General features: G+C 34.7%; 3 protein-coding genes across 9 annotated transcripts; 2 read left to right on the plus strand and 1 right to left on the minus strand.

Moving 5' to 3' along the window:
- Nucleotides 1-1522: 1522 nt before the first annotated feature.
- LOC116007274 (DNA gyrase subunit B, chloroplastic/mitochondrial-like) lies at nucleotides 1523-10798 on the plus strand. The gene is made up of 21 exons (XM_031247909.1): nucleotides 1523-1777; nucleotides 2079-2223; nucleotides 2863-2943; nucleotides 3035-3148; nucleotides 3613-3669; nucleotides 3977-4078; nucleotides 5221-5371; nucleotides 5565-5641; nucleotides 5886-5996; nucleotides 6734-6804; nucleotides 7005-7146; nucleotides 7610-7708; nucleotides 7857-7985; nucleotides 8115-8229; nucleotides 9050-9117; nucleotides 9257-9370; nucleotides 9472-9588; nucleotides 9719-9772; nucleotides 9856-9961; nucleotides 10191-10321; nucleotides 10525-10798. The coding sequence occupies exons 1-21, from the start codon at nucleotides 1623-1625 to the stop codon at nucleotides 10591-10593; spliced, it is 2208 nt and encodes a 735-aa protein (XP_031103769.1). The 5' UTR covers nucleotides 1523-1622; the 3' UTR covers nucleotides 10594-10798.
- A 520-nt stretch (nucleotides 10799-11318) lies between these two features.
- LOC116007128 (pentatricopeptide repeat-containing protein At1g80270, mitochondrial-like) lies at nucleotides 11319-14205 on the minus strand. The gene is made up of 3 exons (XM_031247727.1): nucleotides 14056-14205; nucleotides 13012-13603; nucleotides 11319-12771 (listed from the first exon to the last, which is right to left on the minus strand). Exons 1-3 carry the CDS (start codon nucleotides 14088-14090, stop codon nucleotides 11524-11526), a joined length of 1875 nt encoding a protein of 624 aa, XP_031103587.1. The 5' UTR covers nucleotides 14091-14205; the 3' UTR covers nucleotides 11319-11523.
- Nucleotides 14206-14873: 668 nt separating this feature from the next.
- LOC116007682 (pre-mRNA-processing ATP-dependent RNA helicase prp5-like) lies at nucleotides 14874-22059 on the plus strand. Of its 7 annotated transcripts, none has more exons than XM_031248425.1 (7): nucleotides 14874-15012; nucleotides 15283-15447; nucleotides 16456-17367; nucleotides 17474-17596; nucleotides 18015-18109; nucleotides 21340-21411; nucleotides 21551-22059. In XM_031248425.1, exons 2-7 carry the CDS (start codon nucleotides 15318-15320, stop codon nucleotides 21599-21601), a joined length of 1383 nt encoding a protein of 460 aa, XP_031104285.1. In that variant the 5' UTR covers nucleotides 14874-15012; nucleotides 15283-15317; the 3' UTR covers nucleotides 21602-22059. The 7 variants fall into 7 exon arrangements, with proteins under 7 accessions (XP_031104285.1, XP_031104283.1, XP_031104281.1 ...); XM_031248423.1 differs by having other exon boundaries at nucleotides 21588-22059; XM_031248421.1 differs by having other exon boundaries at nucleotides 21340-21727.
- Nucleotides 22060-24191: the final 2132 nt, after the last annotated feature.

The following is a 24191-nucleotide window of genomic DNA, read 5'->3' on the forward strand; positions in this document are numbered from 1 at the left end:
CAGAGAGAGCGTCGACGCAAGGAACGTGAAGCTGCATTGGCAAAAGGTTCTGGCTCAACGTAACTGTTATAATGAGGCCATACTTCACCAACACGTTCTCTAATTCAGCAGTCATTGTCTTTGTGATACCGTCTTTTCTGCTAGTCAGAGGGTCCAGAGTCTGGTTACAAAACCTAAGGATGATGAGAAACACTGACAGAAGAAACATCTGAAAATACAAATGCTGAAAGTTGGAGAGTTACCTATTTATGTGCTTCATATTCACTATATGTGCCTTGTGGGTACATCAAAATATATAGATATTTGTACTCAAACAATTTATTATAGAAGGTAATAGGTTTTAGAAGTGTCTTGTATTAACTGCCTTTGATAGTTTCAAGTGAATGTAGTGCAGAACTAAAGCTATTCTTTTCCAATAAAATAAATCATACACTTTTTAAATGAACACACTATTTTACACAGTTAGTATTGTGATGGCATGACTTTACTACACCATAATACAAAGTAAAGATTAGACAGTGAACACAATATCAAAAACATAATAACTAAAATGCACAAGTTACATGTATTTCTATTCAAATTGATATTTTTATTTATGGTAAAATTACACAGATATCATTTAAAAGTTTAATATTAAATGCAGACTAAAAAAAAAAAAAACACTGGGTCATTTGTTCAGATTTTATTTGCATCTTAGGCAATTGACAAATTGAAAGGTAATAAATTATATTATTAGGGAAAATAAAGATTTAAACAATAACAGTCTTTTTTTTGAAAGTAAACAATAACAGTCTAATTGAATATTAATTTTATTGTCAAGCTTAAAAATAAGTTGTTCGATACAATTAGTATAGAGACTAAAATATCTCAACATATTACAAATATGTGAGATTAATATAAAAATAATTTTGTATATGGAGTATTTTTTCATAAAATGTGTGAAAAAAACACCTAAGGAGGCCAAGGAAAAAAAAAAGAAAAAAAGAGGAATTCATTTTCCATTGTAATAAATTTCCTATCAGAATTTTTTTATCCCCAAATTTGAAGAATAAATAATCCAATAACTTACGGAGTATTTTCCAAACTAAACATGTATGTGCCAAGTGTGCACATTTTATATATTATTAATCGTGGAGATTTTTTTTTTTGAATGGAAAATGGTTTAAAAGGTTTTTATTGAGATAGAACATTCCAAATCATTAAGATATTTTGTTTGATAAATTAATAAATTTTTGACATATAAACAATATTAATAATAAAAAGAATAATTTTTATTATATGAAATGATAAAATGATTAATAGGATTGAACATCAAAAGTATTGATTACATAATACTACCGTGTAAAAAGTATTATTTTACTCCTTTTAAAAAAACATTGTTTTATTATCATTTTCATTTTGTTAATAATAAATTATGCAAGTCGGGTTTATATGAAATTGGGCCCTATGGTTCCCTACCAATTGGATTGGATTGGATTGTTGGGTAGGGTTTGGAATTGAGAGGGAAAAATTAGATTGAAATTATTTTTTTCTGAACTTCTATCAGAAGCAAAATTGTTATGTCTTCCAACCATACATATTACCGATTTACTGTCCATGAATTAGGAGCTTGGATTGAATGAATGGCTGTGCTGAAAGCTTCTCATCCTCCTCTGCTTAGACACTCTATGCGGCTCATGGCGTATGGCGCTTTTCTCACTCACTCTCGCGCTAGCCCTTCCTTCCTCTCTTCCTCTTTCTCTGTTTCCCGCCCCTCACTTCTTTTCTGCAACTCCAGGTATATATATGTGTTTACTTTTTGCCGCTTAAGCTTGTTTCTGTCGTTTTATCTCAAGTATGGGTTGGGGATAGTGTTGCATGATTAGGAGTGGTCAAGTGGCTCATGGGAGATATATAGTTTTTGAGAACTTTTGCGGAGCTGTACTTCTACGGGTTAGAGTAGGCGGATGAAAACTGCTTTCTTTTGGTATAGAAAAACTTGGAAATAACTAAATAAGAGCATTTTTTTTTTTAAAAATTTAGTTTAATCTTAGGGCCAGTGTTTTGATTGTTTGTAGAATATTGTGCTACTGTTTCAGGACAAATGTTAGGTTGAGGAGGCTTCCAAACAGGGATTTTAGTAGAAATGTTCTATGCACTAAATCTTTTATGTCATCAAGCATTGCTATGGACGCCCTTCAAGAAAGACATGGCTCAAAAGATTATGGTTCTGAACAAATTCAGGTGAATACTGGTTTCTGTTTGTAAAACTTTTTTATTTTTCATATCTTCTGGTGTTATACTTTGTTGCTTTTGTACTGTGGAGATTCGTATGAATAAATCATTGGGTGTTAGGATGCGGACAGTGTTAATTAAGTTCAATAAGCAGCAAATGTATTTAATGTATGCTTTGTTACCGATTTTGGGAATGACACTGACTGAGATAGTATGCTTTGTTAAAAGTTGGATGGGATTTATATTCATTTTGGTGGAGAAACACATTGCTAAGATATTTATAAAGACAATGCTTCCGCTCTTAGGATAGTCTTAGATATTGTTTTGTGCTGTAAGAAAATTGAAAATTTCACGTTTATGTTCTTTACTAAATTCCGAGTAAAATACTGGATACACAATTTCTCCTATTCATAGCTCTAATGAAGAGAGTTGTGTTCTGCTGTAACATTTTGCCCTTTTCTGAAGGAGCCTAAAATGGGAGAAATTGTAAAAAGAAGGGTCTCTATATATATTGCTAGACGACTAATGTTTTTTAAGTAGGTAAGTTAGTTATCATTGTTTAAAATTATGCTGCCTTGCTCTTTTTGGAGAATGGTGTAAATCAGTGCTGTTGTCATATCAATATTACAGAATCTGATTTCCTCTTAGGTGTTGCAAGGTTTAGATCCTGTGAGAAAAAGGCCTGGAATGTATATTGGAAGCACTGGTCCTCGTGGGCTGCATCATTTGGTATCCTATACATTGTACATTGGCTTTATTCATTGGTCTGAATTTACCTGTAAACTAAATGTAATAATAACTTTTAATTTTACTACTTCAGGTATATGAAATCTTGGATAATGCTGTAGATGAGGCCCAAGCTGGATTTGCATCGAAAATTGATGTTGTCCTGCATGCAGACAATTCAGTGAGCATCACTGACAATGGGCGTGGGGTATGAACTGCTTATTTTCCATAGAGACAAATGTTCTAACTTCTTGGCCTTATTGATAACACACTGCTATAAGTCCACTGTTAAACATGACACAGAAAAAACTCCACAAAAAGCATTATATGCAAATGATTATTTGTGTACAACTAAAAAAAGGTATTATTTCTTTTCATAAGGAAAAGGTGCTATCAATAAGTTCCAAGTTGTGTTGAAGCTCAATTCTTAAAGGCTCAGCTGAGATTGAGCAAAACCAGGAAAATATCCAGTTTCACTTGAATACACACCTGCTCATAGGCTTAGTAGGGTTTTCTTATAAAAATTGTTGGTACTAAACTACTAATATTCTAACAAAAAGTTTGTTATCATTTTTAGTATGAATCCAGAATAAGTTGAGTTAGCTCTGGATTATATGTTCTTTGTTCTTATTGTTTCTCTCATATGTTCACAAGTTTCATTTTCCTTTCCAGATTCCAACTGATTTGCATCCAGTGACAAAAAAGTCTGCTTTAGAGACTGTCTTGACGGTACATACCCACTAATTACAATTTTGTTCTTTAAAATTACGAATGCAGTCTGTAGAGTTTAAGTAAATTGTGGTTTTATGTGGGCAGTTGGTGCTGGAATTATTTTTGTAAAATAGAATTTCAATGTAGAAAAGTTTTTTTTTTTTTTTTTTTTTTTTTTTTAAATTTTAAATTACATGGCCATTTTTTCGAATTGTTGCAAGGAGAATATATAAAATTGTTAATGATACCAATATATACATATGCCTGTGTAGTTAATATTATAGTTGAAAACTGCTTACACTTATTGGTTCTGGGAATGGTGCAGGTTCTGCATGCAGGTGGCAAGTTTGGAGGCTCAAGTAGTGGCTATACTGTCTCAGGTGGATTGCATGGTGTTGGTCTTTCAGTTGTAAACGCATTGTCAGAGGTATTTATCTATTATAATAAATTGCTCCTGTTGCTCATTTCTAAATAATTTTCATCCTGAAATATTCAACTCACCATCACAGTTGATTTCAAGTTTGGGTGCTTTTGATTGCTTCGATTTGTTGCTCCTTTAATGAAGGGTTTCATTTTCCTCTGCCTATCCTTCAAGAGTCATAATGGTTAAATGGATCTCATTTGTCTATAATGTGGGGATGGCTTAGATAATTTCAAGTGTTTATGTGTTTGAACTTTGAAGTTTGAACATAGTTTTGCACCGTCAGGTCATTAAAATGATGCCAAAAATTTTGAAGTCATGCCAAAGTATGTATCTAAATATTCAATGAGGTGATTTACCTGTGATAAATATAACTTTATACCTGGATTGTGCTCATAAAGGTACCAAATGAGTGAAGAATGCTGAATTATTGACAATTTCTATTTTCATGCTTCTAGAACCTGAATAGAAACTTTCTTGAAACTGATGGCTAAAAATATGTTAGGATGGTGGTGAACTAAAAAGCACTTTATCTAATGTTGGAAAGGAAGTAGTGTAGAATTGAAGTAAAGGATGTGGTGAAAACTATTTACTTTTATCTAATAGCAGGAAGCACTTTTGTTTCTTCTGTCAAAAGCTAAACAATGATAAAAGTGGAAAAAACTGTTAGAAAGTTTCCCTGCTGGAAAAAGTGTTATATGGTTGTTCACATTCCTTTTCAGAATTTCCCTTTAAGAGTATGAGCTAAATTTATACCTTTCTCAATATTAGTTTCCTCTTTGGTGGTTTGGGTGTCTCAAATCTCAATATTATATTCTTAGACCTATAGGCTATTTTAGGGGCCAAAATGAAAGACAGTGTATGAATTTTTTCAGCTTGATAATTGTAATTTTAGAAGAGAGGAGAAAATAGGTTTAAATTGGTATGCTGCCTCTCCTTGATCAAAACATAGTTGCTTTGGGTTAAATGCCACCTGTTCGGCTGTTCCTGCTAAATTGGATAGGAAGTGGCATTTAATCAAGCTGTAGACTTCTTCTTGACTTAGTTACTAGGCCAGTCTAGCTATATTTCTTCTCTGCTTATTTTATTCCTCAATACTCAATAGGTTCCAGACCTATCAATTAATGGACTATTTCATCTACTCACAGGAGCTGGAAGTAACTGTCTGGCGTGATGGCAAGGAACACAAACAAAGGTATTCACGTGGGAAGCCTACAACAAGTTTGATCTGTCATGAGTTATTAGCTGGGCAGAGGGAAAGGCAAGGGACATCCATACGATTTTGGCCTGATAAAGAAGGTTATTGTTTTCTTCTTTTGTTTTTTTTTGTTTGTTTGTTTGTTTTTTTTTTTTTTTTTTTTTTTTTGGGGGGGGGGGTGGCATTTGAAATTTTTTGGGGGAATTTTTCCGAGTACACACATACACACAATTTTTTATTTTTTGGGTTCTTATCATGGGTTGCACCCTATAACTGACTTAACTGTTTATGTAGTGTTCACGACTGAAATAGAGTTTGACTACAGCACTCTAGCCGGACGGATTAGGGAGCTTGCTTTTCTTAACCCTGAGGTATTACTGTGGAGGCATTTTCTCCCTTTTGTATTTCTTGTTCAACCTCAAGCTCTGGTCAAGTAAAATTTATAAGATTGCTGGACTATGCATTTTGCTGCAATATGAATCTATGCCAAGTCATCCAAGTAGAACATATTTTGGAGAAGTGATTAGCTTATTAAGTTATTATACCTGAAAAATAAGTTCACATGCTGATATTTGCTTTTATTTGTTATTACTTGGTGTTTCTTCTGTTTTGCAGCTAACTATTGTGCTAAAGAAAGAGGATATGGACACAGAGAAGAGCCAATGCAATGAGTACTGCTATGCTGGAGGTTTGGTTGAGTATGTGAAATGGCTGAATGCTGATAAGGTATGCTAATTTGCTACCATTTTCTTCCACCTCTGTGCATTATTTGTTCTTTTTTCAAGGGTACTGTTTTACTCTTTGCATCCTACTTTATTTATGTATTTATTATCCTAGACCTCTGACTCTTGCACTTTCTACATTAGGATGATCTTATAGTCTTTGTTTACACATAAATGTTTTTATTTTTATGAGGTGTGAATCTGTACATTTCATATTTGCTTATCTAAGAGGAGAGAGTAAAAGAGGGTGGGATGGTGATGGTACTAATGATAAGTCTGGTAATTGTTTTCTATTTCTGATTAATTTGTGTTGAACTAATGGCCTTTGACCGATGGATTCAAACTGATGAGATTAGTGCCTCCAAAGAAGCCTCTTATATTGACTGAGATTGTTATACACTTATACATCAAAATAACAAATTGCTTTAAGTTTCAGTGGCCAAAAATAAACTCCTTGTCATCTAATTGTGAGCAATTGCTTGTAATGTCTGTGCTTTCAACTATGTTAGTCACACACACACAAAACAATATAGTATATACAATAGAGTTGTAATTTATATTGATGATGAAAGAGTTTATGTTAGTGCGATTGTCAACCATTGATAGAAAAATTATTCTTAATATGCATTACATTTTAAAGCTTACTGTCATCTAATGCTTGGTTGATGTGAACCATTATCTGCTGAAAGTTTCTCTTTATCTTTCCAAACTTTGGTAATGACTGACAGATCTCTGGTTCAGAAACCTCTGCATGATGTGGTCGGATTCAAAAGAGAAGCAGATGGAGTTATAATTGATGTAGCTCTTCAGTGGTATAAATTTGAACTTTTTACTTCACTATGTCATTTTTTAAAAAACTTTGTATTTTTTCCCAGAACAAATATAAAAGATACCATAAAACAATATACAAATCTTAATTATGCTATTATTCACTTCTGAGATTTTAAAATAGTAATGAGTGTCTGTTTCATGTTAAAAATTGACAGTTACTTTTTCATGTTTGTCGGTTTAGGTGTTCAGATGCCTATTCAGATACAGTGCTAGGATATGCTAACAGCATACGAACAATTGATGGTGGCACTCATATAGATGGTCTGAAGGCTTCGTTGACAAGAACCATCAACAATCTTGGTAAAAAGTCAAAGATAATTAAGGTAAATTTTATATTCTTTGTTATGTGCTTTTAAGCGACACATACAAAACTGAATCTCATTCAATCTTATTTTGGCTAAAAGTGAGAGTTTAGCTATATTTTAGTCAATTATATTCCTAGTTTTAAGTATGTATGCGTTTATCTGAAAATTCTAGTACAGTGGATGAGCTCAGATCCTAATTTTGCTTTGACAACAAAGCTATGGTGGCATGGTGCAACAATTATTATGCTATTCCCCACATGTTATACTGTAATCATTTCATGTCTTGAATAATACTCTAAAAATGAGTTTCATATGATCATATCATTATCTGTTTTCCAAGACTCGAGTAAATTGCTTAATTTGATTTTCTGAGTTTGTTTTATATAAACGGCTGAATAAAACGGTTTTCTGAAGTGTTCTGATGATGCATTTTATGAATGGGCATAGTTGGGTTTAAATGTCTTGATCCTCTTTTTTCCAGGAAAAGGATATTAGCTTAAGCGGTGAGCATGTGAGAGAGGGACTGAGTTGTGTGATCTCAGTCAAAGTACCAAATCCTGAATTTGAAGGACAGACTAAGGTAGAAAACCAGACAAATGTTTTATATAGGAATTGAATACCTTGAGATTTTTGGCGCAGGAATGCACCTTGACCAAGATTGGGAGGTTTGTCCTGCAAATAGTTTATGGTTCCAAGTTAATTAATTACTTTGTATTTTCTATTTGAAGACGAGGTTGGGAAATCCTGAGGTGCGAAAGGTTGTTGAGCAATCTATTAATGAGTATCTTTCTGAATTCTTGGAGTTACATCCAAATGTGCTTGATTCAATTCTTTCCAAGTCTCTAAATGCTCTAAAGGTACCTTAACTTTTAAAAGCTTTCCACCTTGTTCAGTTTTGGGCATATCATTGATTTAGATTCTTGCTTGAAAATGTTGCTTGCTCATCTGCATGTCTTTTACATGTTTTGCCTATTGTGTTCATTTAGGCAGCCCTTGCAGCTAAGAGGGCTAGGGAGTTGGTGAGACAAAAGGGTGTCTTAAGATCATCATCTCTTCCCGGGAAGCTTGCTGATTGTTCGTCAACAAATCCAAAGGAATCTGGTACGTGTTGTTACATCTTTTAAGAAAAGTCAATCATGAAACTAAAGGAATGGATTTTGGTTTTACATGAACTTTTCCATCCATCATATTCACCCATATCACATTAAACATTAGGTTGTATGTGGTCTTAAGGTGTTTGCATTTCAGTTCCATTACTTCCATAAGAAAGATATACTTTATGGAAATTTTGAATTATCAATAACAATGCTGAAGTAATTGGCCATTTTCCTAATTGCAATCAGTAGTTTGCATTAAATGAACTTCGGAGTGGGAGTTTGTTGCACTTAGACTCTCATGCTTACAATTAGCATATTTGAATTTCCAGGCTTTGGTTAACTAAATTGCTTTATTTGGCCATGATTGTATTTGAAGCTTTCTAAGCAGCAGTTAAATTATATGAATTTAAGATTTGTACCATGTAATGTTCTCATTTCTTTAGCCAAAAAAAAGAGTAAATAAATAAATAAAGAGATCCTATTCATCTGAAATTTTGTTTGTGACTTTTTGCATCTAAATCAAAGATCATCTGAATTTTGGTATTGTGTTTCCTGAAATAGTAGGATGTTAAATCATTAACCCTAGAAATATGTGGCAAGTATGTCACTACTTTTGTTTATTGTGCAGGTCACTAAATTGCGTTTGCATTAGTCTATTGCAAAATTTTAGTCTAGTCATTTTAGAGACCAATTGACATTTTGATTTAACTATATTCTACCATCTTTGATAATTTAATAGCTTTTCTTTTAGTAGTAAGATGTACAAAATATTTTCACATGATCATGGTTATTAAAATATTTTCTTTTCTGTCAAATATTTGCAGAGATATTTATTGTGGAGGGGGATTCAGCTGGTGGAAGTGCTAAACAAGGCCGTGATCGGTGGTTTCAGGTGACAGTTCTATCTGTTTATCACCCAGGGATTGGTGCCCAAAGTGACCAATTTGGCTAGAATGGTTCTCATGTAATTTTTTCCTTTTCAAAATATCCAAACTCCAGCAAACGGCATTTCAACTCATTGCTTTGTGCAGGCCATTCTCCCTTTACGGGGTAAAATTTTGAATGTTGAAAGAAGGGATGAAGCTGCTATGTACAAAAATGAAGAGATCCAGAATCTCATTCTTGGTCTAGGACTTGGGGTGAAGGTAATATGTTCATTTTTCTTTTCTTCTTTTTGGGGTGGGGGTACATAATTCCAGTTTTTCTAGTAGAACTTAATTTGTCTGATTCAATCTTCTCATTTCAGGGAGAGGATTTTAAAAAGGAGGCTTTGCGTTATCATAAAATTATAATTTTGACAGATGCTGATGTGGATGGTGCTCATATTCGCACACTGTTATTGACGTTTTTCTATAGATATCAGGTTGGTCCCTTCCATTGCGTCTAGTAATCCAAAGACAAATGATTTATAGGAAATGTAAATATGCTTGAAGGACTGCAGTACTGGACTGTAAAGGATTCTGCTCTCACACTTTTTTATTGTTCACGTACAGAGGGCTTTGTTTGATGAAGGGTGCATTTATGTGGGTGTTCCACCTCTGTACAAGGTTTGATCTCAAAACGAAAAAAGCCCTTGGTATGTTTTGAAGTTTACCAGTTAGTCATTTTTCCTTGTTCTTGATTTGTTCAGGTTGAGCGGGGAAAACAAGCATACTATTGCTATGATGATGCAGAGCTTAAAAAGCTCCGGAGTTCGTTTCCCTCAAATGCTTCATATAACATCCAGAGATTTAAAGGTGAGATTGCACTTTCCGGAATTCTAGAAATCCAAATAGGAGGATTTCATGTTTTATGAAAATATATACATGAATAAAATGGCCAGTTTATTCCAGCATGCATGTGGACCATATTACTTAAGAAATGAATTTGAAATATTTTCTAGGTATAAAGTGCAAAAAATTTGATATCAATTATTGCCAGCCAGATATTGTTCTTAATTTCTGACTAAATGGCAACAAAATGCAGGATTAGGTGAGATGATGCCTGCTCAGTTGTGGGAAACAACCTTAAACCCAAAGACTCGGCTTTTAAAGCAACTAGTGGTCGAAGATGCAGCTCAGGCAAACTTTGTTTTCTCCTCGTTAATGGGTCGTCGGGTAAGTGAAGCCATACTCTATCTTGGATTTCATCTGTCTATCCGTTCCGAGATGACACTGATGGGAGTTTTACTCCATAAGAGTACATATATCATTTTCCTTCGAAATATAAGACAACTGAGATAAATAATGGTATTTGTGTTGTTTTCTTTATTTAGTGATCCTAATACGTTTCATTACAATCTCCTTTGTTGGTGAAACAGGTGGATGATAGGAAGGAACTGATAAAACATTCTGCAAGCAAAATCAACTTTGACAAGCTTGATATTTAGATTTAGCAAAAACACCAACTATTCTCGAAGAAATGATCAACACTCCTTGTTTGTTGTAGAGGCCTACGAGGAATCTTTTAATTCCCTCGAGATTCCATTCTTCTATTTTTGAAAGATATTGAAGTTTTCGTTTTCTATTGTAAAATAGTAAATGTATTTTGACTTAGTTATTTCCTAATTTATAAAAATATTTCTAGTCTAATTATTTCTTTTTCTTTAAAAAAAAATACACATGCGAAAAATATGAATGCCAATAGTATGTTTTGAGCTGTTATACTAGCATAATTTTAGTGGATGAGAAATCTAACTTAAGACTTACTTTTTCAGTGGTAGAAGTTTGATTCTTGCTATAAACATTAGTCTCAAATTTTTATTCATCCTTTAACTCTTCAAAAAAGTAAAACTACTTAATGTTATTAAAATATTACTTACTACATTTGTATTTTAATATTTTTTAAAGTGTTTCTGCTATTTTAAAGGTGAAATACTAAAACTAAAAAAGTGAATAAATATAATAAAATTTTAAAATACCCATATACTAAATAATATTTTAATAAAGTCTAATAGTTTTGTTAATTCAAAGGTTAAAATTGTAATTTTTAAAAAAATTAAAGGTGTATATTACAACAGTAAAAATTTTGGAACTAATAGACAATTAATAATTGAGAGGTTAAAAATGTATATAATTTTCCTAAAACAATTATTATGTATGGAAGTGGGTCAAATAGCACTCGACAAAAATATGCACTTCATAAAATCATGCTTTGATGATACCATATAGAGTTTCACCCTTCACTTTTGTAGTTTCTAGGCAGTAAATAATTATGTGATCAGATTCTTGCAGGAAAAACATGATAACATATTAAACATCTCAAGTCCAAACACTGCAAAATCATAATAACAGTTCTCAATCAGCCTACATGTAAATGATCAATCCAATATCTCTGACACTGCTGTCTTTCTGAATCCATCAACTTGAGCCATCATGCCAGCCAATGCTTTATTTGGGAATATATTATCAGCCTTCAATCTCTCACTCATCCCATAAGCAGGAACCTTGGCATTTATATAGGCCTGAATGAGTGTTTGGAACTGTTTAAGACGAGATGTGTAGCCGACCTGTCTCATTCTGTAGAATATCTTCTCAGAATTATGTACGTCGCCTCTCTTCGCGTATTCATCCATGATAGTAATATAAGATCTCAACAATGGCTTTCTTTGGCCCTTCTCTCCAGCCTTTTTCAATATAGAATCGGCTTTTTCCACTTCTCCGGCATTGCAATAAAGCTTAATAACTGCATCCCAAGTTAGTGGCCCAATGGGAAAATCACTCTCTCCCATCTGCTTCACAAGCTCCTTTCCTTTGGCCAACATCTTATTATCTGCATAAGCACTCAATAAAGTATAATAACCTTTTGAGATGGAATTTTTCGCTTTTTTGTATTTGTTTACCAATATATCAAAGACATCTTCTGCCTCCTCAATTTTCTTCAAACGTCCCCAAGCTTGAATGCCGGCCACACACTCATCTATCTTTGGATTGGATTTGCAAACTTGCCAGATTCTGCTGACGTCCTCGGCCATGCCAAGGGAAGCATACAGTGGGAGCAAAATTTGGCATGCCCAACGATTTTCCTTAATATTCCCTCCTTCCATCTTCTTCAGTACAACCTCGGCTTTTTCATTGCAACCTGCAGCAATGTAGTGCTTGGCCAAGAGTTGATTTATACGGATATCAGGTTCCAATCCCTCATCTTTCATTGTCTCTACAATCTGTTCCATGCCTTCTATATCATTGACTTGGCCCTTGGTATCAATCAACATTTGGTATGTAAAGTGACTTGGCTTCACATTTTCTTTGTCCATTAGTAACAGAACATCAGCAATCTTCTTCTTGTCAGTCCTTTTGTATAGAAGAAGCAACTGGTTGTATGCAAAGCATGTAATTGGCATCTCAAGTTCCTTCATTTTATTAAATACCTCTTCTGATTTTTTCACATTGACTGCAGAAACAGAATTAGCTAACAGAGTTCGATAAACAACTTCACTAGATGGAATGTGCTGCATATAAGCCTCTGCTCTTTGTAAACCACGGACTTTGGCAATTAAATCAACACGACAAGCAAAATCTCTCTCAGTAAAATCAATCTTCCTTGAAGACTCCAACCACTCAGATAACTGCCAAAAGTAAGAATTAGGGTAGAGCCAATAGTTTTTTTTTTTTTTAAAATGCAAATCATAGAAGGATGGACTAACAAAAAATGCTATGTCAGGGGCTCTTGTATTTTGTAAAAGCTAAAGCTCATATCACAGAAGTAAGGTTTAGAAACAAAAACCAGACCTTTAAACGCAGGCCACCGAGTCTAGAATGTGTGTAACAGCTACAAATGGTAAATTTTGCAAAAGAATAGAGATTACCTGCAAGGCTTTTACAAACATACGCCTTTTACGAAGGTTAGTCAAGGCCACAGCCACTTCTAAGCGGGTAACTTCATTTCCTTCCTCCACCCATTTATTCATGACATTACTAACAGATGATGCTGGATTATCCAAAATTGCCTTGAACATTTTTGATGTAACTCTTTTCCTGGGAGACTTTTTCTCACTGATTTCAGCTTCAGTGTCCGATAAGTTTATTAAGTCCTTAAAGTCATCATTAATATCCTCTTCGGAGAGGTCTGACTCGGAGACTAAATCCTCATTATTATCTACAATGTCCTTTTGGATTGCTCCAGATGTGGCAGGAGATTCAAGATCAGAAAACCCATCCAGCTCATCGTCTTCCCCTCCACTGCTCTTTGTGTCTGCCTGTGAAGAGAAGCTACGAATTCCCCAGACTTCTGCAGGTGAACTACGAGCTGTCTTGTGAAATTTTCTTAAAGATAGAAACCTATCAGTTACCGCTTTAGCAGGCCAATAAACTCCAGAATCACAGTCTTCTAAGCAACGATTTGATATACCCAATCCAGGAGACATAATTCGAGTATTTTGTATGTTCAATCCTTGCTTCCTGGCATAATAATCAATAGCCAATTTAGTCAGTTTTAGTGAATAAGAGTTTCCATTAGGAGTAGCTATCTACTCAGCAAAGAAATGTAAACAATACATATTCTTAGAAATGAGATTTTTTAAAGCTTTAAACACTTAGGTACAAGTCACTCAAAAATCATGGACAATTTAGTCTAGCATCCAGGTTAAGTTCAATTAAATAACTATGGATGATAGCTGCCAGACCGATTACGAACTTTATGCCTAATCAATGATATTAAAACACACACACACACAATCTAAAGCATCACATCAGTATTTACAAAAACACAACAAGACTACGTAAATGCAATGACCATAGTTGAACTTATGAATGCAGACACGTGCATATATATAGGAATCAAAACGAAAGTTCATACTGAAATACATATATAAGTCTTTGGAGGGAGATGGATGGGAAAATAACGAGATTACCTGAGGGAAGAAGAAGCTCGGCGAAGTGCCCACATGGCGATTGATCGTAGAGGAGCCCTGCTAGCTGAAATGCAACCTAAAGATTGCTACTTTTACAGAGAGGAGAAGAAGGAGACTGAAGGCCTAAACCCTAAAACCCTAACAACGGCTTTGCATTTTATATGGAGTATATTTTAGACGAAAAAGAAAAAAAATAAAAATGTAGAGACACCCCTAGAGTTTAACATATTACCGATATAGCACACTTTGTTATACTATATTTCAATTCAGTACTAACTAAGTATTCCGCTATTTTGTGGTTGCAAGAGAAACTCTCCGTAAATTTCGCTCATGTATCATCAGGTAAATTATACTAAAAAGATTTTGTGCGCTAGCTTCACTGTAAGAGTATTGACAATAATCAAACTTGTTCTTTTTTTTTTTGATATGTAAATCATGCTCTACTCACTCAGTGAAACATTTAAAGTTTGTCCGTTATTACACATATAATGAAGCTTATCCTGTGCACACTCTCACACAATGGCATCATCGTTATCCAAACAAAAAACACTTGCCTCGTTATTGTTTCAAAAGTAGATGAGGCATTTGAGGGCATCACTATCTTTGAATTTTAAATATATAAGTGCATGTACTTTAATAGTGGGTTCGTGAGTACTTGTGTACAAACATTTAAAGACTTGTATCTCGAACTTGTATGTCAGAGACGTATTCTGTGTACAAGTGCATGAACTTGCGAAAATAATAGGATAATAAAAGGGCTAAGGTGAAATATTGAATAAATGTGGGTATAATTTTCAATTTTCACAAAATAAACGACAGGTCAGCGCAGCTAGCTTGAGCTTTGAGGCCTCATCCATATCCAAATATCTCTCCATTTACGGAGTAATCTTCTCAGCTTCGTCTCCAAGCGACTCAAAAATCAAATTCGAAATTTCGAGGAGTGCATCCATTCACAAGGTTTATTCTTTTAATATTTCACTTTTATTTTCAATTTCTGCAACCCTAAGTATCATTTTCTACAAATTAATAATTAAATTGATCAAGTATTTCATCAATTTCATTTTGCATTTTGTTTTGTTTTGTTTTGCTTTGTTTTTTGTTTTGTTTTTTTTTTTTTTTGTTTTTTTTTTGTTTTTTTTTTTAATATAAATTTGCTTGTATATCTGAAGCTTTTGTGGTCTGTAACGAGGATTCTCAGCTGAGAAACTGTGGATTTGGTTTTGATAGGGATATATCTGCGGATTAAGGTTTTAGGTTTAACTATGGACTCGGATGGGCACAATTCAGCCCGGGAGAAGGTTGGTGCTGCCGGTGCTTTTCGCAGGCCGTCCAACGATGCCGCTAATCGGAAATATCGACGTCGGTCTCCAGTTGGCGAATCATCCTCGGACGGTTAGTGAATGGATTTAGTTTCAATGGTACATGATGTATTTCCTTCAAAGTAATTGACACGCAAGTTGTGCTTCTAAGGATTGCTGTGTAACTTATTAATTGTGCCTTTTGTTTTTAGTGTGTCAAATGATTTGCCAGTGGTGAATTGGTGATATAGCTTAATTTCTCTTTGTAATGCACTTTGGAAATGGAATTTGTATATTTGGAACTTTGAGCTGGTAACAAGCTTGATTCTGCCACTATGATATAAGTTCTAAATTCAAAGAGCTTCTAAGGAGACTATAATTATTAGTATCTATAGTTTGGAAGTGAGGCTACTGAGTTCTGACTAATAGATATTGGTTGGAAAAGGAGAAAAGAAGAAGGTGGGATGGGGAGAAGATAAGTGGCTCAAGTTCTGCTTTTGAAGAGGAAGTGTTGTGTTTTTTATTAGTGTATGATTTTCTGCTATGGATCTTCGTTTTCCCATCAGGGTCAACTGGTCAAGTCCAAAAGAATTTGTAAATATTTTATTTTCATATGGGTAAAGCACACTCCATTGATTAGAGCATTTTTAAAGGCTTATAAGAAATTAGATACAGAGTACTTGATATGCTATTTTTTACACTGGCTTTCTGATCTATCCCATTTATAGGCAATTTAGTACTTATACTTTCCTGCTCATTAATGTGGAATGTGTTTGGACTTTGGATAAGATTGCTTGTGCTTTATGTAATGTAAGACTGTGAACTTGTATTTTTTACTCCTTGATATATTGGTAAAGGTAGTTGGCTTTTAACATTATATATCATTTTACAGTTGTAATAATAGTGATGTGAAGAAATAGTGTTTAAACTGCTTTAATCATTAGTCATCATGGATCACCACTGCTTTGACAGAAATTGGTGCTTGGCTATTACAAGGGTGGAGAATACTTCCATCATATACTTTCCATTTACAACTAATCTCCAAGAAAGATTCCCTTGTAGGAGTCATTTTTTAATTTATTTGCCTTTTGTGTTGATGCAGGTAGTCCTGCCCGTGAGAGGAGCTTGAGTCCAGTTCCACCAACGGAAGCTTGTGAAAAAAATGATGATTCTCAGCGAAGGAAGGATGATGAAAGGGATTTAGGGAGAGACTCTGGTAGGACTCAACATGGCAGAAGTGGTGAGTCGCACAGACATTCTGATCGACAATCCTCTAGGAGTACTCATAGTCACCGCAGGCATGATGAGTATACAAGACATAGCAGGAATGAAGATAATGATGAAAGAGAGAATTTAAAATCATATTCTCATCATCATCGGAACTCAAGAGGAAGAGACTATTCTGATCACTCTAGGCAAGAAAATGACCATAGGTCGAGAGACTATCCACGTGATGTTGATAAATACTCCCGAGATAAGTATGGTTCTTCAGGGCACAGAAGCAGGGATAAGGAAAAGGAAAGCTCATCTCTTGAGTGTCAAAAGTACAAAGAAAAAGATTCATCATCTGATAGAATTGGGTCTGATAATAGGTATACTAACTATGGCATTGAAGATGGTAGGTCTGGAGAAAGGGATAAGCATAAGGAATATAGAGATAGCCGAGATGAGAAGACAGACCATAAGAGGAATTTAGGAGAGTATAAAAGTGATCACTCACATGCTTACAAAGAATCCAGGGGCCACCGCAATGAGTCAACTTTAAAAAAGGATGGCTCTGGCCATCGTCTAAAAGAAGCTGCTCTGCCTGATTATATGGAGTTGGGTGGTGGAAAGTACACCAAAGAGGATAAAAAGAAATATGATGATGGGGAAAGGTTCAAGGAGCGGCAAAGTCGAGAAAAAGAGAAGTATGAGGACAGAAACTTATCTTCAAGTAGATGTCAGGAGTCTTCTGCAAAGAGGTCCAAATTTTATAGCATTGATGATGGCAGCACAGAGCATGTAAAAGATGGTATAATATAAATTTTTTTCTCTTTTTTCTTATTGGCAGATCAATCCTTTTTTTTATATATAATTTTGCATTTCTTATTAATTAATCATTGAGCCAATAATGGCAGACGAAAAGCAGTCGTCTTCAAAACAAGGCCAAGTGCCTCCTGGTGAAGTCACTTTGGAGCAGGGTGTGAAAGACTCTGATATAGATGCTGCAAAAGTTGCTGCCATGAAGGCCGCTGAATTAGGTATACTATTGATTCAGATAGTTTATATATCTTCTATTAACTCTCTTCTGCATTTTGTGAGAATGTAGCCATGAAATATCAAATATTAGCTAGAAGAACTTGTTGAGCCCCAGATTGCCAGAATTTTTTATCCTCTTTTATCTCTTGATGGCCCATAAGTGTCAAGCAGTTCACCTAGAAATGTTGTTTCTTCTTAAGCTGTTTGTCACTAAGTTAGTTATGTATGCTCTAACCTTTATGGATATTTACCACAAATGTTGATGGAATCATTGGAGTTGGGCATGAGAGTTATATAATTTTCTGATGACATGGAGTTCATTGGAAGTTCTTGATGCAGTTTTACTCGCCCATCAATTTGTACATTTTGTCATTAACATGTTTTTTGTTTCTTGTTTCAAAAATTGGGGTTAAATTACAGTTAATAGGAATCTTATTGGAACTGGTTACATGACTACTGATCAGAAGAAGAAGCTGTTGTGGGGAAGTAAAAAGAGCACAAATGATACTGAAAAGGTAACTATAGNTTTTTTTTTTGTTTTTTTTTTTAATATAAATTTGCTTGTATATCTGAAGCTTTTGTGGTCTGTAACGAGGATTCTCAGCTGAGAAACTGTGGATTTGGTTTTGATAGGGATATATCTGCGGATTAAGGTTTTAGGTTTAACTATGGACTCGGATGGGCACAATTCAGCCCGGGAGAAGGTTGGTGCTGCCGGTGCTTTTCGCAGGCCGTCCAACGATGCCGCTAATCGGAAATATCGACGTCGGTCTCCAGTTGGCGAATCATCCTCGGACGGTTAGTGAATGGATTTAGTTTCAATGGTACATGATGTATTTCCTTCAAAGTAATTGACACGCAAGTTGTGCTTCTAAGGATTGCTGTGTAACTTATTAATTGTGCCTTTTGTTTTTAGTGTGTCAAATGATTTGCCAGTGGTGAATTGGTGATATAGCTTAATTTCTCTTTGTAATGCACTTTGGAAATGGAATTTGTATATTTGGAACTTTGAGCTGGTAACAAGCTTGATTCTGCCACTATGATATAAGTTCTAAATTCAAAGAGCTTCTAAGGAGACTATAATTATTAGTATCTATAGTTTGGAAGTGAGGCTACTGAGTTCTGACTAATAGATATTGGTTGGAAAAGGAGAAAAGAAGAAGGTGGGATGGGGAGAAGATAAGTGGCTCAAGTTCTGCTTTTGAAGAGGAAGTGTTGTGTTTTTTATTAGTGTATGATTTTCTGCTATGGATCTTCGTTTTCCCATCAGGGTCAACTGGTCAAGTCCAAAAGAATTTGTAAATATTTTATTTTCATATGGGTAAAGCACACTCCATTGATTAGAGCATTTTTAAAGGCTTATAAGAAATTAGATACAGAGTACTTGATATGCTATTTTTTACACTGGCTTTCTGATCTATCCCATTTATAGGCAATTTAGTACTTATACTTTCCTGCTCATTAATGTGGAATGTGTTTGGACTTTGGATAAGATTGCTTGTGCTTTATGTAATGTAAGACTGTGAACTTGTATTTTTTACTCCTTGATATATTGGTAAAGGTAGTTGGCTTTTAACATTATATATCATTTTACAGTTGTAATAATAGTGATGTGAAGAAATAGTGTTTAAACTGCTTTAATCATTAGTCATCATGGATCACCACTGCTTTGACAGAAATTGGTGCTTGGCTATTACAAGGGTGGAGAATACTTCCATCATATACTTTCCATTTACAACTAATCTCCAAGAAAGATTCCCTTGTAGGAGTCATTTTTTAATTTATTTGCCTTTTGTGTTGATGCAGGTAGTCCTGCCCGTGAGAGGAGCTTGAGTCCAGTTCCACCAACGGAAGCTTGTGAAAAAAATGATGATTCTCAGCGAAGGAAGGATGATGAAAGGGATTTAGGGAGAGACTCTGGTAGGACTCAACATGGCAGAAGTGGTGAGTCGCACAGACATTCTGATCGACAATCCTCTAGGAGTACTCATAGTCACCGCAGGCATGATGAGTATACAAGACATAGCAGGAATGAAGATAATGATGAAAGAGAGAATTTAAAATCATATTCTCATCATCATCGGAACTCAAGAGGAAGAGACTATTCTGATCACTCTAGGCAAGAAAATGACCATAGGTCGAGAGACTATCCACGTGATGTTGATAAATACTCCCGAGATAAGTATGGTTCTTCAGGGCACAGAAGCAGGGATAAGGAAAAGGAAAGCTCATCTCTTGAGTGTCAAAAGTACAAAGAAAAAGATTCATCATCTGATAGAATTGGGTCTGATAATAGGTATACTAACTATGGCATTGAAGATGGTAGGTCTGGAGAAAGGGATAAGCATAAGGAATATAGAGATAGCCGAGATGAGAAGACAGACCATAAGAGGAATTTAGGAGAGTATAAAAGTGATCACTCACATGCTTACAAAGAATCCAGGGGCCACCGCAATGAGTCAACTTTAAAAAAGGATGGCTCTGGCCATCGTCTAAAAGAAGCTGCTCTGCCTGATTATATGGAGTTGGGTGGTGGAAAGTACACCAAAGAGGATAAAAAGAAATATGATGATGGGGAAAGGTTCAAGGAGCGGCAAAGTCGAGAAAAAGAGAAGTATGAGGACAGAAACTTATCTTCAAGTAGATGTCAGGAGTCTTCTGCAAAGAGGTCCAAATTTTATAGCATTGATGATGGCAGCACAGAGCATGTAAAAGATGGTATAATATAAATTTTTTTCTCTTTTTTCTTATTGGCAGATCAATCCTTTTTTTTATATATAATTTTGCATTTCTTATTAATTAATCATTGAGCCAATAATGGCAGACGAAAAGCAGTCGTCTTCAAAACAAGGCCAAGTGCCTCCTGGTGAAGTCACTTTGGAGCAGGGTGTGAAAGACTCTGATATAGATGCTGCAAAAGTTGCTGCCATGAAGGCCGCTGAATTAGGTATACTATTGATTCAGATAGTTTATATATCTTCTATTAACTCTCTTCTGCATTTTGTGAGAATGTAGCCATGAAATATCAAATATTAGCTAGAAGAACTTGTTGAGCCCCAGATTGCCAGAATTTTTTATCCTCTTTTATCTCTTGATGGCCCATAAGTGTCAAGCAGTTCACCTAGAAATGTTGTTTCTTCTTAAGCTGTTTGTCACTAAGTTAGTTATGTATGCTCTAACCTTTATGGATATTTACCACAAATGTTGATGGAATCATTGGAGTTGGGCATGAGAGTTATATAATTTTCTGATGACATGGAGTTCATTGGAAGTTCTTGATGCAGTTTTACTCGCCCATCAATTTGTACATTTTGTCATTAACATGTTTTTTGTTTCTTGTTTCAAAAATTGGGGTTAAATTACAGTTAATAGGAATCTTATTGGAACTGGTTACATGACTACTGATCAGAAGAAGAAGCTGTTGTGGGGAAGTAAAAAGAGCACAAATGATACTGAAAAGGTAACTATAGTTCCATCATCCTGTTTCCTTCTGTCTTCAAGATCCAGCATATTCATATTAGAGGGGATAGGTTGCACATCACATACATGGACACCTTAAAAAGTTCTATTAATGCTGCGTGGCAACTTCAGTACAAAATTCCAAATGAACAGTGCAGCTAAATAGAACCAATTTTGATATTGCCTGCACCACCGAGCACATTATTAAGCTCTAATTTTGGTATTCTTATGCTGTATGTTATTCACCGCATTTATTTCTTCTGTGTGTTTCATTCAAAATGAATAGTCATCAGCTCATAACTGGGATACATCAACATTTGGTGACCGTGAACGACAGGAAAAATTCAACAAACTCATGGTAATTTCCCTATGTTTTTGTTCTACACTTTACATTGGTCAGCTAAACATAATTCTTCTCGGTGCTGGCTGCTCCTTATTTAGCTATCAATCTATCATCTTGATCTTTTATATTTTCATACATACTAACACACTTTTAGAGTCTGAGGTTGCCTTGGTACATATGGCCAATTGTAGGGTGTGAAGGGTGATGCCAAGGGGGAGCTGAAACCGGACATCCATGATGCAGAGAAGCAAAAAGAGCTTCAGATAGACTTGGAGAAGCAGTACACTGCTGGGCTCCGTCGAAGAGATGGCCGCACAGTTGGACTAGGACTCTAAGCATACGACTTGATTGTCTAGCATGTTCATCCACGACACAAAGAAGCAAAGGGAGCTCCAGACGGACTTGTAGAAGCAGTACACTCAATCGAGGAGATGGTCGATTTGATTGTCTGGTGTGTTCATTAAACCGTAGCAAACACATTATTGTACTATTTTGCACGTACGATGTTTCTTGTGGTGCTGGACATCCCTAATCTTAGTCCATAGAGGGATGCTTTTTGGCAAAGTAAGATATGCAGCTCAGAATTGCCTCCTGGTGAGGATTATTAACAAAGCATTTATATTGACATAAATTTGATAAATGTTTTGTTCAATTTTATGGAAAGAATTGCAGTCTTGTGGAGTAGAAGATAGAAGAAAGCAAAAGCAAAAGATACAACAAATTGAAGACAAAATGCTTCCCAAATGCAAACATAAGAAGCAACAACATTATCCTGCGAATAAATATGGTTGTGGGTAACAGGATATGATGACCCCCAAAATCTTGTACCCTAATGCTTCTACAAAGCTTTCCTCTCATTTAATCTTTCTTTTATCTTCAATAAAAGAAAGAAAGAAATCCCCTAAAACTTGTACTGATGTTATTGCTTCACTTTGTTATCAGTCTCTTTTCCAAGATTCTTTTTGTTTCTGGGTGGATTCCATGCAACAATGTTGCAATCACACTTTCATCCAACAAATGGATGAAACTCTAAATCTCATAGTGCATGCAAAGTAGGAACCATTAAACAAATTAAAACATTACAAGATTTCTTATATTAAAAACCAAATATGTCTAGATCAGACAAATTTTTATTACGAAGTAGTTTTCAATTAGACACAGTATCTTGAGAGCTATATGTGTGCATGCTAGTATACACACACGTTGAGAATTGAACCTAATCTTTTATGCGCTCGTGTATATACACATATACACATATATATACACGTGAAGAAGCTGAGAATTGAACTTGATGTTTTTATAATTAGAATATGCTACTAATAAAAACATGATATTAAAAGCTTTTGAAATAGGAAGAAAAATTCTTGCAATCTTATTCTTATATGTATATTATAAAACTAGAAAGTTGGTCCATGGTTGCACTTGTAGGGGTCCCCAACCACTAGTTTAGAAATGGGTATCTATGATTTGGATTGCAATTTAAGCATGTAAAATGTTAACACCTATTGGCTTGGAAAGTAATGGTAGCCAATGGTAGTCAAAAGTATTACTCATTTCCTTTTTCTTCTTGATTGCATCTATTGATTATTTTAGTTATTTCTTATTTTGTCAATAATTTATACTACTCCGTAATAAACATAGTTGTCAAAATTTGGTTTAGCTACAGTGTGTTGGGTTAAGCAAAATGTAAATTAAGGGGTGTTTTGAAGGTGATGGAATCCAAAAATAACAATCATAAATATAGTTCACGTATATTGTTTACATCAAAGACTATTTTCAATGAAAAAATAAATTTTATTTAGATTTTTTTTAGGCTCTCATACAATGTGAAAGTATAAAGTTTTCTTGCATTGTATTTTTGTGGATTTTATTGAACTGTATATAAATCCTATATTTATACAAGCATTAAGGCAATTAAATTCCTATTTGGAATAGGTATAGGGTTTTAACAAAACGGAATTGAAAATCCTAGATTTGAAATAATGTTTGCAAGAAATGTCATATCAATACTTTCCTTTCATGTTGACAAAGTTGTGGGAAACAACCTTAAACCGATAAACTAAACAAACTTTTAAAACAATCAGTGGTTGAAAATACAGGCAAACGTCGTTTTCTCTTTGTCAATGAGTCGTTGGATAGATGAAGAAATACCCTATTTTAAAGTCGATCCATCCATTCCTAGCTAGCTTTTGAGCAATAAATGCAATTCTCTATGCACAAGATGTTATTAATTGCTACTATTTCCAAATCAACTTTGACAAGCTTGATATATTTAGAGTTGATAGAAACATGTACCATTCTAAAAGAAACAATTAACACTATTTGTACGTTCGTGTACAGTGTACAGTGTACAAGTCGTACAATTTATTACATAATTTGCAAAACCCTGATGAAGATACCTTCTTGATTTGAGAAAATTCTAGATAGCTTCAACAACATTGTATAAGTCATACTCATATTTTCACCGATCGTCTTACTTAATGGGTCACTAAGTTACCTTGATTAATCCATCTACAATCTTATCGTGCCGGGGTGTGAGTTACTTAGAGAAAACAATTTCGTCTTTTTGTGGCAAGTCATAAGAGGATCATCAATTGAGGTTATTTTTTTTTTAATTATAAAATGTAAAACCTGGGGTGGGGTTGAATGACAATAATTCATCCACCCTTAATCAAATGTCAATGGTTCAATCCTTGACTTTGGGTATGGAGTAATCTTAAATCTCCAAGCCAACTGTTTCACCTAGAGGGATTACTGTGTTGACGGTGAAAGCTCTGCGAACAAAAAAAAAAAAA

This window comes from Ipomoea triloba, chromosome 15 (assembly GCF_003576645.1).
Source record: "Ipomoea triloba cultivar NCNSP0323 chromosome 15, ASM357664v1".
NCBI classification, from domain to species: Eukaryota; Viridiplantae; Streptophyta; class Magnoliopsida; order Solanales; family Convolvulaceae; genus Ipomoea; species Ipomoea triloba.